At 36.0% G+C, this 19,218-nt stretch overlaps 2 protein-coding genes across 2 annotated transcripts; one reads left to right on the top strand and one right to left on the bottom strand.

Moving 5' to 3' along the window:
* Positions 1–7,029: 7,029 nt before the first annotated feature.
* LOC136263972 (uncharacterized) lies at positions 7,030–11,619 on the bottom strand. Its single transcript, XM_066058643.1, has 2 exons — positions 11,505–11,619; positions 7,030–7,812 (listed from the first exon to the last, which is right to left on the bottom strand). Exons 1-2 carry the CDS (start codon positions 11,565–11,567, stop codon positions 7,198–7,200), a joined length of 678 nt encoding a protein of 225 aa, XP_065914715.1. The 5' UTR covers positions 11,568–11,619; the 3' UTR covers positions 7,030–7,197.
* Positions 11,620–14,213: 2,594 nt separating this feature from the next.
* On the top strand, positions 14,214–15,269 carry LOC136264862 (glucose-dependent insulinotropic receptor-like). The gene has a single exon (XM_066059623.1). It carries the CDS (start codon positions 14,214–14,216, stop codon positions 15,267–15,269), a length of 1,056 nt encoding a protein of 351 aa, XP_065915695.1.
* Positions 15,270–19,218: the final 3,949 nt, after the last annotated feature.

Below are 19,218 nucleotides of genomic sequence, written 5' to 3'. Positions count from 1 at the left end.
TTGATGAGGTTACTGCCACCTTAAATACTCAATTATCCCATATTCAAAGGTTATACAGCTAGTAAAATGAAACTAAATTTGAATAAGTCTACAGTCATGTGGTTCTCTGTAAAAAAAGACACCAATACCCCTCTATTGTTGTGGGAGGTCATGTTGTTGATGAACAGAAGTGCCTGGGACTGGTTTTTGATATATGATCGCCTCACTTGGACTTCTCATGTATCACAGGTGCATGTGTAAGAAAATGGCATACTATCTCTATTTGAGATTAATGCTGCTGGTATGAAAATGCTAATAATCTGTTTGATGCTGTTGCACCTCCACTATGCTCTCACAGTGTACAGACCATCATTGAATGTACAACTGCAGTCTTGTTTGCAATACATGCTCAATAGAGCAGTCCGTCTTGCTCTTTCTCTCCATAAATATGACCATGCATGTATCAAATCATTTTAAGCATCCTGGATGGCTGCCCTTGCAGGAACTTATTCATTTTCACTGTTTATGTTCTATGTTTGCTCAGTACCATCAGTACTGCTATATCCCACTTGATCCACTAATTGTGCTTGGGCGTCAACATGTATATGATACTAGAAGATCTTTTAGTTTTGAAAGTGTTCCATTTTGTCATCTATCATTTACTCAGTGATTTTTTCATTATAAATCTATTCAGTGGTGGAACTCTGTGTCTTTGAAGCAAGGGAAGCATCATATAGTGACTTTGTTTTCTTCATATTTTTCTAATGTTTTTGTTGTAGTTGTTCTTTATTGTAAGTGTATGTTTAAGTGTTTGTTGTTGTTGTTGTTGTTTTTCCTGTGTTGCATGGTGTTTATTTGTTTTTGTTTTGTATATTGTTAATTGGAAATGTGTTTTGTATATGCCTCTGGCAGAGAAGAATGGTTATTGCTGACTGTTCAGACATAAATCAAATCATAAATCATAGTCAAGTACTCTAATAGAACAGTCACATTTCACATCATTTATTAAGGCATTACAGCACAAATGCTGAAGGTCTGTAGGACACCTGGTCCTACAGCCAGTTTAAAGTTATTATATAAGCATTTTTGAGAAGGAAAAAATCTCTATAAATACCATTTGGAGCTAAGGTATACCCCATAATCTGACATGGCTTAATTGCACTATATTGTACAAACACTAATTTTTTTGTTTCCAAACTTAACACACACACACACACACACACTATATCATACCCATTTGCCTGTGATAATGTGTATATAATTAGCTATATATGTGCACATTAATTTTCCAAAAGTGCTTTTGTAGAACACAAGTCAAAATATATAATATATACTACACTTGTATAACTTTAAAAAACTGAAAGAAAAGCAAGTTGAATTGAACATAGAGATAGAGGGCCCTGGGGGTGGTATTCCTCAGAGCAGTCAGTGCATTAATTTCATTTTGATGTATCAGTGTAAATGATAGACTTCATGTGCAGTACATTCTTGCCTCCTTAATGCTGTCCAACTTTAACTGTACTACACATCTATTTGGAGGTCATCCTCTAGTGATCTCCTGTCCAGATTCATGGACTTACCTCATCCCTGCCTGCATCACCATTTATTTATCACATCAAGGATTTTTTGTACCACAGTGCAGTCATATATCCATAACCTTTAAAGTTGGTAACTATCTAGAGCAGTATATAATTGTATTCTGGGACATTTTAGCTAGTTAATTCAACTATATAATGATTAATAGGTAAAATAAAAATCCAACCTCTTGTACTGCTATTTTGAGTATTGGAGGATGAGAAACTAATAATTAGGTTTATTCCGACATTTTCAAAAAAGTATTGCAGTGTTTGCTTCTATATAGGCTGCTGGCCTGCTGCTTTCAAATCAACACAGAAGATGGTAAATTATTCCATCAGTAGGCAGCTAATCAAAAACTTTTTGAAATCTAATTCACTATGAAACAGCAAAATAAGGAGTATCATGATTATTATAGTTTGATTGTGGAGCCTTCCAAACTGAATGGGTGGGCTCAGTAAAAATGTTCACATATATGTTTCAAAATGGCTATATATACAACACTATAGTAGTAGACAATGACGGTGTTGGATTAAAGACTGAACAGTGAGCCATCCGAGCTTAACACTGACATGATCATTTTTTTTATCCATAAACCACCCTAGCAGTTCGATTGAAATCCTCACTCTCTCTCCCTACTCCTTGACACAGCCTTGGCTAACTAGTTTACTATCTTAGTTAGGTATATACGAACATTTGGTAGAGTACTGGAGAGTATTACAGCCTCTATATACCTGGGTGAGCATGCACTGTCTAGTAGACATGCATATATTGTGCAGAATTTATAGTTTGAAGCTAATGGTAATTTATAGTGCTAGAACCTGCAGCTAGTAGTAGTCATTTATGTAGTAGGGCTGAAATGGATATACATGTATAGTAATTTTTAATATCCGGACATGCTGAACAAAATCTGTCTGGGTATATAGTCACTGACATCATCACTTGCTATAAAAACTCATATTGTATTGTGACCATATTGTTTTACTTTATAATTATAAAATTTCATATGAAAATTAAGTTTGTAGTAATGTTAAATGTGTAAGCTATGTGTCAAGGAATCTTTACCATAAAAGTGCTTTAAATTATTAGAAACTGTCCTGATATGGATATATATCTGTTTCAGCTCTAGTATGTAGCCAGTGTTGTGACACAATTTCTGACAGCTGGATTATTACTTTAACCCATACATATACAAATAATTAGCACTATTTTGTTATTAACAATTTACTATTATCACCACAACCTTACAATCTTAATGCCTCTGTAGCTGTTATCTGTCGAGATAAAATTGATGTGGTTGTTTGTATTACACAAATATTTCTTGCTTGTACAAGTTAACATAAAGTTGTTGTACATAATATGTGACCGGATTTGCGAAAAGGTACCTTTTTCACACATTTGACATACCAGCAAACAAAATGAGGAAACACTTGATGCCTTATACTGATTTACTTGCTCTTAGTATTAAAATGTAGCCAGATACTGTAGCTATACATTCATTGAAAATTTCAAGCAATTATATGCCATGATCAAAAAGTTATGAAGCTTTAAAGTTTAAAAAATGGGTCAAATTTTGTGTGTGAAAAAGGTACCTTTTCGCAAATCCGGTCACATATTGATTGAGTGTAAATCATTCAAATAATTTGATGTTCATGCATGAGAATATGAACAACAGATTACTCTCCTAGTTTAATGGTAGCTAGCACACATAACACTAGATAGCTACATGGGACGCTATTAGACAGACAATTACTTTTCCTAATCACAGTAATCATTGCCACAGATCATCCTACATATGTAGTTTCCCAGTTTCGATATTGCGAATAGCTTAGAGTGCTTATATGAGCATCACCTATATTATAATATTATGCAATGGTATGTTGCCTGGAAAGAAAATACATGACTAACAACTACATAGTATAGCTGTTAGTCCTTCTACATAGAGCCAGCAAGTCTATAGTGCAAATATATATCTTATAATATAGTGGCCAAGTCCTTATCTTAGCAAGTACACTGATGATTAGCATGTTTGTGACAGTTATAAATGCAACCATCATCACATGAAAGGCTATAGGTAACTGCAATACATAGGGAGATTGCAGAAGCAGACAAATATACATTTGCTTCATTTAAAGAATTATTAGTAACTCATTAACTAGTCAACATGAAGTGACTGAACTAAACTACACACCCACTCACACTAGCTATATAGTCATACTGAAATAGCCACTAATAATATGTGTTAGTCACTTAACTATAACTACAGAGGCACCAAGATAGTAAGGTTACTGTGATAATCTGTGAAATTAATGAAGTGAACTGCTAAATTCTCTGGAAATAGAGAGGATCCCTAGTATGTATGTATTTTATCACTATTAGTGTTAATTAATGTAAGTTGGCAATTGCATCCTTAGCTACCGAAGCCAATTTCAAAGAGTTGACATGCAAGGACTGCATGGTAGCTGATGATGGTAGTAAGGTACTGATATAAGATCAAAGGAACAAAAATGTGTGAAAACCATGCAGCAATTGTAGCTGCTATATTACAGAAGTCTGAAAGCTTAATTAGTTATATGTATATCACAATAATTTTAGCTCATGTTGACACTCATCCTAGGCTTTGCCTTTGTGACCCATGATATAAATTATATAAAACAGCAAATGCCAAACTTGAGGTCACTGCTTGGAGTGACACTGGGGGAGTTTTTAAGTAGCCATATGTAAGGCCATTAATATTACAAGCATACATTGTATAGGTAATGATGAAGGAAGAATGTGGGAATGTATTTACTCAGTGTAGAATCTCTGCACACCATATAGGGAAAGAGGTTGAGGGTGTGCCAACATTTTTTTCGACTTTATCATAATACTACAAACCTTTAGTTCATGGACTATTGAATAAAATATAAACCAATTGACATGTAAAATGAATACTACATTACTATGCACATGTACTGTTTACAAACTATGTTATACTCATTCTACGTATAGCTTTGTTGTAACAACTTTTCAACAAATTTATACCTTACCAGAATTGACATTACATGCATTTAGCTATATATTATATATTTGTCATTTAGGCGCTTGAGGAGAAGGAAATTGATTTATTTGGGTTGGACAAACAACTTCAGTTGAGTTGTGGCTACTGGTGATGTAACTAGTTGATAAACAAATACCTCAATAGTTTTCCTGAGCATAAAATAGGTAGAATGTCATCACCTGGAAAATATTATAGGATTTCAATCTCAAAAACTTTCTCCTCAATTCGCACATTCTATACTGCTACCTTAATGCATAAAAACACTGTAAGGTATTTAATGAACCAGTCATTATATTGAGTTTAAAATGTTCCTTTGTTATCGGAATGTGTCTGGAATACCACAAAGGGATTGATGTATGCATAGCAGATGAATTGAAAATGATGCTTTTTTCTTTGATATTATCAAGTTTGCACCATGACACACTTGTTTAGTTGCATCATGAAAAGCCCATTTAGCTGCAGCCACCACAGTAGCTTAAAAGTATCGATCCTTCTGTAAGTAATAACTAGGAGTCTGCCTAAGCACTGCAGTATTTGCACCCAATGAATTAATTTGGTGCGACCTTCATATTTAACACAATTATACAGTGGAACCTTTCTATTACAGACATTTGGAACCCAAATTTTTGGCCACTTTTTGCTGTAATATAGAGATTTTTCTCTTTCAGAGGTAAAAAATGCATTAACCAGATCTGTTGGGACCAAATTGTTGTCTTATCATGGAGGTTTGTTGTTAAGAGAGGTTCCACTGCATAGTATATTACAAATAAACTCAGAAGTTGTGAATACATGATGATCAAGTTTTACTCATAGTATATTATGTGACCAGGTCTGTGAGAGCATTTTGGCACTTATATAATTTTTCAAATTTTCATCACTCGTACAGTGAAACCTGTCTAATCAGGTCACTGTATAATAAGGTCACCTGTCTAAACTGCATGGTCATTATAAAAGTCCCTAACTGTGTCATTTGTGTACAAAGTGACCTGCCTAATGCAGCCACCTGCTTAATAAGGTCAGTAAATTTTGGCCCAAAGGTGACCGGAATAGACAGGTTTCACTGTACTTTATATGCTGTTGTGCTATGTCCATGCAATTTTTGTAATCCACACTACAGAATGCAAATATAATACTATTCCAATACTGAGTTATGCCCACTGACATGCCCTATTTTCACAGTCCCAGTCACATATAAAAGTAAATGCATTCTCTAATACACTGTAGCTGCTTTATATACTGCACTCAAATGTATACAATCATGGGTAGCACTTGGATTTAAAGCTTTCATTATGATTCTCATTTTATTACATTACAAATAGAAGTGCTGTTTACTGTACAACTGAGATGCATATTTAATAGTTATACCATGGCCATGAGGGATTTGCCTGATATATATGCCCAAGTCAAAGGGCCACGGGCCTGGGGGCACGGTATCAGGCAAGTCCTGAGAGGCCACAGTATAAGTAATATATACCACTCAGATTTGCTCACCTAATAGGTGAAGACCTGTATTCACCACATTATTTTTATACAGAGGTTTGTAAGCATTGATTGAGGGCTTAAACAGTGGGCACAAAAAGAAATGATTGTGGGCTTTGCTGGTTGTGGTGATACCGTTTTTAGCCAAATAACCACTTTGTGGATGCATAAGGTGCTAAAACAAGTACTTAGGAGTACAGGTTGAGAATGTCTGAGCCATCTTGTCATATGGTTGAAATGTGCTATGCAGAAAATAAATCCCCACATTGTGAAAACGATTATGTAGTAATGCCTAGTAACTGAACTATGCAACACTGACTCACTCAATCATTTTTTTCTTCTAGTTAGAGAATACTTACATAATTAGCCTTACTAAACCAACATGCTAAACTCAAGCCCACAATGCAAAACTTTACACAGCTTTATATAAACAATCAAAGGGAACCAATGCTTTGTAACTGCTTCAGCATCAAAGGCAGTTGTGATCAAGGCAATACATGAAATAGCCTTGTGGTTTCCTTTGATCAAGGTGTCGAAGTGAGTATATAATATTATGCCCAACTTTAAGAGCCACCTCCTTGATCCCTTCCCTCCTAAATTTGTACGTCCCTACATGGTATCAGTAAAGAAAATGCCAAAACTGACACCACCATCAGGCCATCATGGTGTCCTTCTGCCAACATGCACTGTAAAGATTAGCTATTCCTAAAGCATTTTTATAGCTATAATTCTACCATTTTACTGTCTTTTTAAGCTGAATAATGCTTCACATGAAATCTAAGATGGCAGGATAGGAAGTGAAATAAGAAACAAACAACTATAACTATAATCAAACAGCTAGCCCCAGAAGCTGGTATGGTGACAACTGATACACTGTTCACCAACTTTGCCTGGCCATGGCATATTTAACAAGTTAGCAACTAATAGCTCAAGCAACCACAATCAACATTACTACATCAATTTCATCAGCACACTTGTAGTTGCCATTGCATGACTGCACTGAGAATTTTACAAAGAATCTTACAAAAATAAAAGTAACCGTATGCAACACTCATAGCAATATATCACCTCGTAAAAGTATACATTTTATCTGCTACATGCTGAGTACCAAAATATGATCAGTTTTATGTCTTTCTAGGGTTCTGAATATTGAGACAACTCTTATCATTTTTGCAATATTTACTTATTAGCCGCTTCTCACATTTATCAATTTTCTTTTCAATGTCCTTCAAACCACTAATTTTTTTAGCATAGAATGTCCAATATTTCTCATTGAACTGTTGAGAGAGGATTCGATCAAACTTTCCAACTTGTCCAACTGCATAAGAAGCAGCCCTCAGGTGTTGCGCTTGTCTTTTGAGCAAAGTCTGTTTTGCAGCTTTTCCAATATAAATCTTTCTATTTTTGTTGTTTATATACATGTAAACACCAGATGAATCCAAGTCTTGACATTTTGATTTCTTTTCAAGCACTTTTTTCAGATCATTCTGAGGCAAGTTTTTGCCTTTGTTTCCAGTTTGGTCTCCCCACCAACCTGACTTCTTCCTTCTCTTGACTGCCACAGCTAATTTCTTGCGTTTAGCTGCAGCCATCTTCTTCCGTGCTTTAGCTGTAGCTGTTGTTTTAGTTATAATTCGTTCTACTTTAGTTATAGCTCCTGGTGATCTCTTTTTCCTTTTGCCTGCAGCTTGACTCAGTTCTCTTCCCCCACTTATCTTTACTGACCTTGGCCTGTCTATCTACATAATGATAATATAAATAAATATTCTCTACCAATATACATGTGCTTGTTTGCAAAATGTCCATAGTAAAGCATGAGTGTAGTGTGTGTGTGTTTGTGTGCAAAAGCAGAAAAACAAGTCAACCACTAGCATGTGCACAACATTCGCCACAATTCCTGTCTTGCTCATATTCTTTTAAATTCCATTTACCTCTCTACAGGTTCATACTGAAGGTATAGTAGACAAAGTTAAAAGCACCATCAAAAGGAGTTCATTTCTATTGCCTATCTTTGTTTCTGTTTCATCTGTTAGCTATAATGATCATTAAAGATGCTAATAGTAAGCTAGAAACTACTTACCACTTTACGAAAAGCAGCATGGTCTTCCATATCGAAATGGGCTGTGTTCCTTTCTTCCATACACGAAATAAAGAACATACCCAAGGCTTTGCCAGTAAAAAGAATTTTTAATAGAAAAAATATCATAGATGAACTATATAAAACAGTGAAGATGGTTTGGAGTGTTGCTCCATGTGGTTTGTCTAAGTTACGCTTCCTTAGCAACAAAACAGTGAATTACAATTATTGTGAAATTTATGGAATTAGACTGTTAGCCTACCTCTGCTATATTCTACATGACTAAATCAATGTTACACATAGTATGCTTTAAAGTTTAGTAAATACCTGCATGTAGGTTAATATTAAACTTATCAGATACCCCTGAATTTTTTATCACTTTGTGTCAAGTGCTTTGCTTTATCCCAGGTAGAGTTGCACCGATAATCGGTTCAATAATCGGTATCGGGCCGATATTGGCTACTAGCCGATTAATCGGTTTTGATTAAATTAAAGCCGATGTTAATCTCCACTACGCTGTGTAGTAGAATGATGTGGGGGAGGCTAGACATAAGTTATTTGGTATTTTAATTAAGGTATGTGTTGATGATTTAGTGGTGACTACAAACCATGCAGGGGTGGATCCAGGGGGGGGGGGGGGGGCTTTGGGGGCTGAAGCCCCCCCCCCCCCCTTCATATTTAGGCTTTACTTGATCAATATGCTGAGTATTATAATGAAATTTTGTCTTAGCATAATTATATGATCACTAATAATACAAATACTCATAAAACCACCTTATAAACATCTTTCCAAGGTATTATCAGTGGATTTATACTAAAGTTTATGCAACAAGGACCCGGATCAGCATTGGAGGTGTACAAGATCGAGATACTCTAATAGAGCAGTCAGCTAACTACTCTAATAGAACATTCACTGGAAACATGTAGTTGGCTCTGTTATGGAATTTTTCTAAATCTGCCAGAACCTATACATACAATGAAGTACATTGGTCTGTTTAAAGGGCTTCATTCATCTACTTGTGTAGTTAATATGTATGGCAATACTTAATTCAGGTACACAATTTCCATTGAAAATGCTCTCAGATTCAATCTTGTATTGTTCAAATTTCAAAATTTTCCACTTTCAGCATTATTATTCTAACATGTACCTATTCAGTGTTGTGCAATTGTGAGAGGGTGCATCATGTACTTGGTTGTCTGTACCTACCCAAACTTTTCCATTAACAAAATGCTTCAGAGAGCCATACCTATAATCTAAAGGCAGTATATAAAATATCTACAGGCTATGAATTTTATGTGGAAATGTCTCCAAATTGCAGTATTTTAGCATCTATTTTCCAAAATTTTCCTGGGGGCATGCCCCCAGACCCCCCTAGTTCCAGCATGCTTTGCATACCTCTACCCAAGAGATTAGTACCTTGAGTTAGCCCCCCTTTTATAAATCCTAGATCCGCCCCTGCCATGCCCATAATAAACTGTCAGGTTTTAGGCCATGCCCAACACAGTAAACTGAGGTTTAGGTTTCTATGTAGTACCAGCCATTTGTCTCAACCATATAGCAGTAGTAAAATGTACTTAAAACCTTGTCAACGTGAGTAGCTTTTGCTCGTGGTAAACATCTAACTTTATATTTTAGCCTAGAATGAGTTGTAAATCAATGCTTATGTCACTAATGTGAGTCATTTAATGATGAGGTTGAGAGATAGTGTTATTAGTGTATATCGGATCAGTTATCGGTATCGGCTGCTTAATATAGGTTATCGGAATAATCGGCTAATTTGGTTATCGGTACAACACTAATCCCAGGCACAAAAAAAACCATCACTGGTGTGTACAGAAAAAAGATTGCATTCATCTAGGAAGCCTACCAATGAGTTATTTTAGCACTAAGCACTATAATTCAATCAGGAAACTACCATTACTGGCATCAACCACAATTGTACCCTTGATGATTATTGTTCCACTCCTCAGATACTTGGATTTGTACGATAACATACACACTAACACCACTGTTACAATTATAGCAAGGACCAAAGAGTGGAGAGGCTAACTTGGAAAACAGATATAAATATATGACTGCTTTATTAGGATACCTGGAATACAAGCAATACCCAATAAAAGTAGGGAAGTGGTCCCCCTGCTTATGAATTGTAGCAAGGGATAGAATTAACTGGGCACCTGGCTTTTAGAAGAACCACAACATCAACTTGCCTGCAATATAATTTCTTGGAAAGTACTTTGCCAGTTGATCTGAAGTCTGTTACACTTTATGGAAAGCTCATAATCTTGTGCATTGTAGCTGATAGAATCTTACTATTACATATTTTAATGGCTTGTAAGTCAAATAATGAAATTTTCAATAACCGCTGCCCTCACTAGCTGGTTGCTTTCATGGTGATAGGAAAAAGAAATCCTATCATGTCGGCCTTACTGACTGTAGAATTTTGGTCTGCTTTTCTCCATAAACTTGCCAATTTAACTTTCTATTCTCTGACAAGTGAATGTGTTATTCAGCACCTTGATGTATTATTTTGAGACATGTCAAGCAATTAGCTAATAGAATTAGTATTACACTTCTTTGTCAAGGTCCCTCAACAAATATCTGAAACACTAATCTGATCAGCTAAAATAGTGTGGTGTGTTTCTATTGGAAGTATGTGTCCGATTTGACAACTAGTGTTACCATAGTGATAAATGCATGCCCCATAGCATAGCAACAATATGGCTGCTTAGTAATGGTTGCTAGGTAACTGTTACTAAGGTAAACACTATTTTGGAACCATAGCAACAGTTGCTAAGTGTGATCAGTCTCTAGCAGTTATTTTTTTGAATTTCTGCTCCTTAGTAACATATGCTATGGTTGTCAGATTAATTTGCAACAGGATGGTTGGTTGTGGTATTCGGGAATAATAGTTATCACTACATTGTATATAAACAATGTTCAGTCTAGTACTGCATGAAGCCCCCACACTATTTTATTTCCTGCTTTTATTTCATCATTGCGGCTATTGTCCATTTCAAGGTCACAAAGTAGGAAATTTTTTGACAATGCCACAGGGATCTCTATCTCAGCTTCAAGGAAGACATTTCTGGCTAGGGACTCTGGAATGTAGCTACACAGTTAATTTTTTCCCCCAAAATTGCATCATTCTCCTTGCCACGCCCACTTTTCGCATTTGGTGTGTGCATGGTGTGTGCGATGGGTAGCTAGCTAGCAGCTGTAGCACACTGATCTAACACAATGGTAATCCAGGGTTCGAGTACCGACTTTCGCCGGTCAGTCTATATCCACCCCTAATATACCCCAGCAAAAGTCTGGACGTCCCCTATGCCTATATGACGTACTCTACTCACTTCGTAAACTTTGATGCCATTAATATATTTCTGGTTGAGACGATCAGTCATCAGGGAAGCCATTCTCTTCAAGGCGAAATTCAAAGCTTTAAACTTGACAGCACGTGATTTATAGTCTCGTGCCCATCCGGGCCCGCGCTAATGGAGATTAACCTCGTGATACAAGTAACGAGACCAGTGGTTAAGTTCCACCATAGATCCTTTAGTTCCACTGTTGCAGTGACTGCAAATGTGAAATGCTGCAAGATTACCGATACCAGCGAGTGTTCCATCACTTCTTACAGATCAGATATTGTTGTTTACAATTTTGAAGCATCTTCTGTAGCTTTACTGGAACTGACTTGTCCCTTGGACTCTGAACATCACATTGAAGTAGCTAGATCCCACACAGATCTCTTTTAAGAGTCTGGCTGTGGTCGCACGAGACCGAGGTCTCGTCATACTGCAATGTATTTACATGTTTCCTCATTTAACAATAATGGTTCTCTCTTGCCAGGGGCGTGGATGCTAATAGAAATAGATTAGTTAGCTACATGTATATAGAAGCTACAGTACAGGTGCATGCAAGTACATCTTAAACATGATACATAGCTAGGTAGTGAAAAAACAAGAAGGGAATAGCTAATCTCTCCTAGGAATTATCAAGAACTAGGGAGTCAAATATAATGCTGCTAAAATCTGAGTACTCTAATAGAGCAGTCAACTATTGTAATAGAACATCCATCACTAAAGCTCTCCCAATTTTACTCTGGCAAATCCTACTAGGGACCCCTATAGCTAGTAGGATAGAGGACCACTGTGTATCTAATCTATAAGGATCAGCTGAGACCAGTGCATGTGTGAGCTGAAATTGAACCTCTTCTTTACCTGCAGCTGTGCATGTACAGCGTACACTGCTACCTCACCAAGCATCCTGACACACCAGTTGCTTAAAGTTACAAATTACCAAAGGAGGTGCATGCTTTACATGCAGTATGAATCTGACCATAAGTAATTTCCCTTCCCTGGTGAAAATTAATTGAAAACTATTTAAAAGGTTAGATTTAATATTGCTGGTCACATTTTCATTTTTAGTTTAGCATCAGTTTAGGCTATATGCTGTGCCCTTTAGTTAGTATTACCATACGCTGCTAGAGAATACTCAGAATAGTAATTTTGCTTATAAAGTGGCTCACAATGCTTATGCTTACTATTTCAAAATTCAGTCTCAGAAAGCTAAATTTGCATTTTTTCCATGCATGGGGGAATGCCCCCAAACCCACTGCATAGATGCCCCTAGCTTAATTAGCACATCCTCTTGGGAATTCTTAGATCCATGGGCCATGCAGAATGCATGGTGCCTCTATTAGCTTAAATTAATGCTAACAAGAGTTCACAATTTAAGCATAAGGAAAATTCAGTTGGAATTTTTAAGTCTGATTAGAGATCACAGCTGATCATATACCAGTAAAGAAAAAAAGGGAGGTTGCCTATAAGATATACTAGAGAACATTTAATCCCTAATTCAGTCTATACCCATAGGGATTAAGGCCCGATTAATGTTACCATACATGTGCATGACAACATAGCTATTTAAATATATAGGCACAGAGTATAGAAGAATTGTTGAAAAGACTAAGCATGCTAATTAATTGATTCCCTCACAAGATATATACTACATAATAGTTTCAGTATAATCATGACATAACACAATGGTGGTTTTTCTTTGTAGGTGAAATCAGATGACTACAATGGCTAGCTCAAAGCATTACAGGATAGTATTCAACAAAATCGCTATATATCTTACCATGTACTTTGCTGATATTTCAAGTAATTTTTGTTAGTGTATATTCATACAAGCATAACTGTATATTAAATAACTTCCATGCAGCATGTATGTAATTATATAACATGTGCTGCTCTGTACAGAAAAGAGAAGGGTGAGAGACTACATATAATATACTCTATAACGCAGTATACACTCTAATAAAACAGTCTGCTTCATCTTGAGCGTGGCTTTTGTTGGCTCAGACCTTAAACTATTTACTAGTTATGGATACAAGATGCATAATTATAACAGTCCATCCTCTATATTACACCATAACTGTCTTATCAAAGCTAAAATTGTAGCTACTATAAGTATAATTCAAAAATAATAATAATTCAGCTGTTATTATGTCATTACTATATTATTTAACTAATTATTGTACTGTTTCCCAAAATTTATTGTACATCAACCCATGCAGACCAGCCCCCTTTCCCTACTCCTTGGCTAATCAGTTTGCTATCTTAGTTAACTATTCAACATTATTTTGATGGAGCTCTGTATAGAGAGTAGTATTACACCCCCTACCCATATTCCTGGAGAATTTAAGGTGAACATGCACTATCTAGTACAGATATACACTGTGTAGTATCTATAGTTTGAAGCTAATGGTAGTTCATAGTGCTAGAACCTGATACCACAACTGTGCAGTAGCAATCATGTATGTAGCTAATGTTGTGCCACAATTATTTCTGACAGCTGGGTTAGTACTTTAACTACTTTTAACCCATACATGTACTAAATAATTAGCACCATTTTGTTATTAACGATTCATTTTTATTCCCATTATCACAGTAACCTTACAATCTTAATGCCTCTGTAGCTATAGTTATGTGACTAACACATTTAGTGGATATATCAATACGAACAGTGTGTGAGTGGTTGTGTAGTTTAGTTTAGTAATGATGGATACTATGCTGTATAATTCTTCAAATGAGACTAGCAATGGAACAAGTGTCTTCGATCTACCGTTGTACAGCAGTTATCTCATATTAATCTTTCGTGTGGTGGCTACTTTGTTTATAACTATCACAAACATGTTAGCCTTCAGTGTAGTTTCCAAGATAAGGACTCAGCCACTGGTGAACAATTACAAGATATTCACCATCAACTTGTTAGTGTCTGGAATGTTAACAGCATTACTTTATACTATACAAACTGGTGGAATGATAATAAGTTACATAGTTGACGTGGAAGATCCCTTCAGGTGTGATGTTCTCACCTTTACACTCTCTACACTTGAAGTGACTGCATTCAATTACTTGTTAATATCAGCAGACAAGGCAGTTACCATAATATATGGTGCCCGGTACTTTGTCACTGTCACTAACAAGTTACGTTACCTGGCAATAGCCATTGTGTGGATAATAGCATTTGCTATTGGCATTATAAAATTGTTTGATGGAGAATCATACATCAAGACGTCACAGTATGGTGCGTGTATTCCTACCAGTAATTCCTTCATCAGTGTTTTGCTTACTTTCACCCTCCCACTCTCTCTTGCCTTCCTCACAGCATTTGCTCTAGATGTTTACTTAATCAGAAAGGCTTTTCATCTACAAAAACAACAAATATATGAAATCCAATGTTGTGGAACCTCCGATGAGCCATGTAATACTGGACTTCTAGAAAGACTCAGAAATGCCAGACAAACAGTAGCTCAACATTTCAAACAAATCAAGGGACTGATCATTGCTATTCTTACCACCTCGTGGTTGGGAATATTGTTACCTATACTGTACATTACAGTAGAAGAACCACGTCATGATCCTACAATATATGACTTCTTAGTGGAAGACTTGTTCATTCCAAATATCATTTATATTTATCTAATCATTAACTCCCTGGTTTGTAGTCTGTGTTACAAACACATACGTCAACCATTGTTTACAATGGTCAAGAAATGGAGTAGATGTGGACAGCTCAGAGATAATATAGTGTCACCTTCTACCTCAATTTAATGTAATGAATGGATTGAGCATATATTTATATAGCTAGTGTATACACACTGTACATGCAATCCTGTATATTGTATGTGTTGTCCAACAGTGTGTAGATTTTAATGTATACTTGTGGACATACGTACATGCTTATTGTCCATGTTATTGCAGGGTTATGGTGTATATAATTGCATAGTATGCACTGAATTACACAATCTTGTTCATGCTGTAGCATATGCATAGTGTTTTGCCAGTGGTTGAGTCCTTATCTTAGCAACTACACCGATGTTAGAGACTAACATACATGTGTGTGACAGTTATAAATATAGAAGTATATTCACCACACAAAAGGCTATATAAGTACGAAGACAGATTACAAAGACAAATGCATTCATTTCATTAAGACTATAGCTAGCCATATGCATATGCAACATATAGCAGCATATAGCAGCTGAACTAAACTACACGTCACAACTACTCACATGCACACTATAACTATAGACTACATACCCACTAATGTGTTAGTCACTTAACTATAGCTACAGAGGCACCAAAATAGTAAGGTTACTGTGATAATCTGTGAAATTAATGAGGTGAACTGTTAAACTTGCAAGTTGAGGTCCTATACACAGCTACCAGGATAGGTAGAGCTTATGTCATTATCACCATTAGTGTTAATAAATGTATAATATTATAAGTTGGCAATTACATCCTTATGAAGCTAAACTTCAAAGAGTTGACATGTCCAGTGGCGGATCTAGGAATTTATAAAGGGGGTTTCCAGTTTAGAAGGTGGAGATATATATTGACATGAGATACGCAAACGTTTGCACTACATCGTCTGGTTTGGTAAGGTGAGACCAAAAAAAAAAAAAAAAAAAAAGGTCACAGCCTAGTAATAGTACATAAAATATATTAAAAACTTCCTACACACTACTTTAGTAGCTACTGTGACTGCTCTAATTACAGTATCTCGATCGAGACGCACGCCGCGATAATTAAAACATTTAATTGTTACGCAATCATTTTTCAAAGGGGGTTTCCGTGGAAACCAATGAAACCCCCCTGGATCCGCCACTGATGTCTGTAGGGACTGTATGGTAGTAGGAGGTTGATATGAGATCAAAGGAACCATAACAAATGTGTGAAAACCAGCAGAAATCTACAGCTGCTACAGAAGTCTGAAAGCTTAATTATTCTATAGCTAATTCATATTGACATGCACTCATCCTTGGCTTTGGCTCAGACTTGTGATATATAACAGACTAAACAGTGAATGCCAAACTAGAAGTTGCTACTTGGAGTGACACTAGGGGAGATCTGGGATTTAAGGGCAGTCTTTACTTTGCCATATACAAGGCCATTAAAATTACATGTATCCTAGGCAGTGGTGAAGGAAGATAAAGATGTGAGATCTAGGGAAAGTGGGGTGTTGTTCCACAGACATACGGTAGACTCAGGCATTAACTTCCAAAAATTTTGTTCAATTTTTCCATACCATTTACACCACCTCCTACCCTTTTCATGTTGTAGTTCAACAACATTTAAACCAATTGGCATGTGTTATGAATACTATTATTACTACACACATGTAGGTTGTGTGATTTATTCAAGTATACAAGCTATATATGCTATTTCAATGCTATATAAAAATTATACTTGGTGTGCATAACATTGATATCCAACTTAGAAGTATCTCTAGATCTTTCGCTGTATCTGGAATGGTTTTAAAAACCACCAAAAAATTTGTTCTAATATTTTCTGTGGGTCAGAATAATGGACTAGCAACTTCAGAATGTTCAGTACAATGGTAAAAAGTTGGGAAGGAAGAGGTTCAATAGACAAATTTCATTATAACGTATAATAATAACTTTTATCCCTAGCAACCTGAATTTTACATAATAATTATGTAGGTGACAATATCTAAAGCAACTTCTCCAAATTTTAAAAGGATAGCATATTATGTGTATACTGACACCTTGAAGTTTGTAGTTTTCCCATACATATCCATGGTAACAGTTACCCCTTCTGGGAAATCACTTAATTGAGGGATTTCGACATAATTATACAAAACCCAAAAATTCAAAAAAATTAATCATATCTCAATTTTTACATAATTTGTAGGTGTGAATGTCAGCAATAATCTCTCCAAGTTTTAAATGGATAGTGTATATAGGTCATAAGATATGACATTTTTGAATCCCATGATTTATGTGATTGCCCAGAAGGGGCAACTGTTGCCCCTCTCATTGACAATGTATGGGAAGATTACAACTTCAAAATGTGATATCTCATGACTTATTTATTATATATATGCTATCTTTTTATAATTGGAGAGGTGACTTTAGACATTGACACCTACAAATAATGTAAAATTTAGGTTGCTAGGAGCAATGGTTAATTTTTTCAATTTGTCTATTCCAGCTGACTGACTGTAATTTTTTAGACACTTTTGTAGACTATTGCTTTGTGGTGACTGTTCTATTAGAGTGTGTCAATTAAGTATTCAATTTAAAGCCATGCAGATATAGCATAATTTTGGCCAACTCTTCTGAGAAAAGATAGGCCTCTCCTTTTCCTCTTTGAATCCCTCTCTTCTTACACCTGACCTCGTAGCTATACCAGCTAGCGCACAAAACAAACAAGTGTGTGGAGAGGATCGATGCGGTTCTATCAGAGCAGTCAGTGCACCACCTAAATCAAAGTATATGATACTCAACATTTTACTAAAATGTTTAACATTTTGGGGATCATGTGATTGCTTTAATTCAGTGATGACCACTTTGAGGTAGTTAGTTAGTTATCATATAGAACTTGTTAATATGGGCTGACTTTTTAAAAATAATAAAATGGCTGCATAAGCTTTTGGATTATCAGGCTGTGGATTATTCAAAGTTGCCATGGCTGGTTTCTATTGTATAGACATGTCATAAATTGTTAACACCATTGCAACTATTTCTTGGTCACCACCTTACTCTCCCAACCATGTCTTTTCAAAACCTGTACCCCTTTTCACACCCCTCGGATGGATTGGGGATAACTAAAACACTTATTTTACTGACAAATGGAGATTGAATTTGAATCACAAAATCTGTGGCTGAGCTGTATACAGCTTTTGGATTATCAACAGAGACACATTGATAACATATGAAAGATATTACATACAATATGATTGTTCTATTAGAGTAGTTTGTCTACAAATTCAGCACCATATTAGACCAGAACACTAATCATGATATTGGTATAGCAATGTGGGATAATGCCTAAACTGGCATGGATATAATTTAGGGATTTCCCACATTGCTACAATGCCAAGTAGAGATTTTCCCTCATAGCTACCGTCATCTCTTGTTTCACTACTTTTTGTCTACCTGCCATTCACTACTGGTACATGGGTTTCACAATAAATTAGAACATGCACAATTTACAGTGTAACCTAAGTTATATCCAAACTCCTGGAATATTAAGAATATCTATACCAAAACAGCCAAGCTGTGAAAAAGGGTGCTGCCCCCAAAGAAGCCAGGGTGAAAAAGTTGTGAAAGTTTTAAAAATAAGATGTGCAATGATGTTACTGTTAATCGTTGCAAATGCCATCACTGCTAATAAGATTCAATGTTAACATCATTGTAGCCATTTCTTGGCTGCCACCTTTGATTTCCTTTTCACTCTGACTTTTTTGGGGATCGCACTCTATTGGCTGTTTTTGGAGCCCTTACATATCTTATTTTCTTTTCTAGTTGCAAGTAACAGCAATTAAATCATTTTTATTGTACAAAACAAATAACTATATTCCAGGGTAGCAGTATAGTGATGATAGCAACAATGATGATGCTGATCCAAGTGACCAACACATGATCGAGTAATAAACCATATGTCACTTTGAGAATGTAGGACAAAGGGTACTCCTAGGGATGACGGTCAACACTGACATCCTTGGATAAGGATGTTGAGTTGGAGTAACAACTAC

Source organism: Dysidea avara, chromosome 8 (assembly GCF_963678975.1).
Source record: "Dysidea avara chromosome 8, odDysAvar1.4, whole genome shotgun sequence".
NCBI lineage: Eukaryota > Metazoa > Porifera > Demospongiae > Dictyoceratida > Dysideidae > Dysidea > Dysidea avara.
The sequence above is the reverse complement of the archived record's forward strand: the minus strand, read 5'-3'. Positions and strand labels throughout refer to the sequence as shown.

Bases quoted from the DNA above. Each gene is read 5' to 3' on its own strand.
- LOC136264862 (XM_066059623.1), top strand. From the start codon at position 14,214: ATGGATACTATGCTGTATAATTCTTCAAATGAGACTAGCAATGGAACA.
- LOC136263972 (XM_066058643.1), bottom strand. From the start codon at position 11,567: ATGGCTTCCCTGATGACTGATCGTCTCAACCAGAAATATATTAATGGC. The intron at 7,813-11,504 runs GTGAGTAGAGTA...ATCATTATGTAG, and splicing joins ATGGCATCAAAGTTTACGAA to ATAGACAGGCCAAGGTCAGT.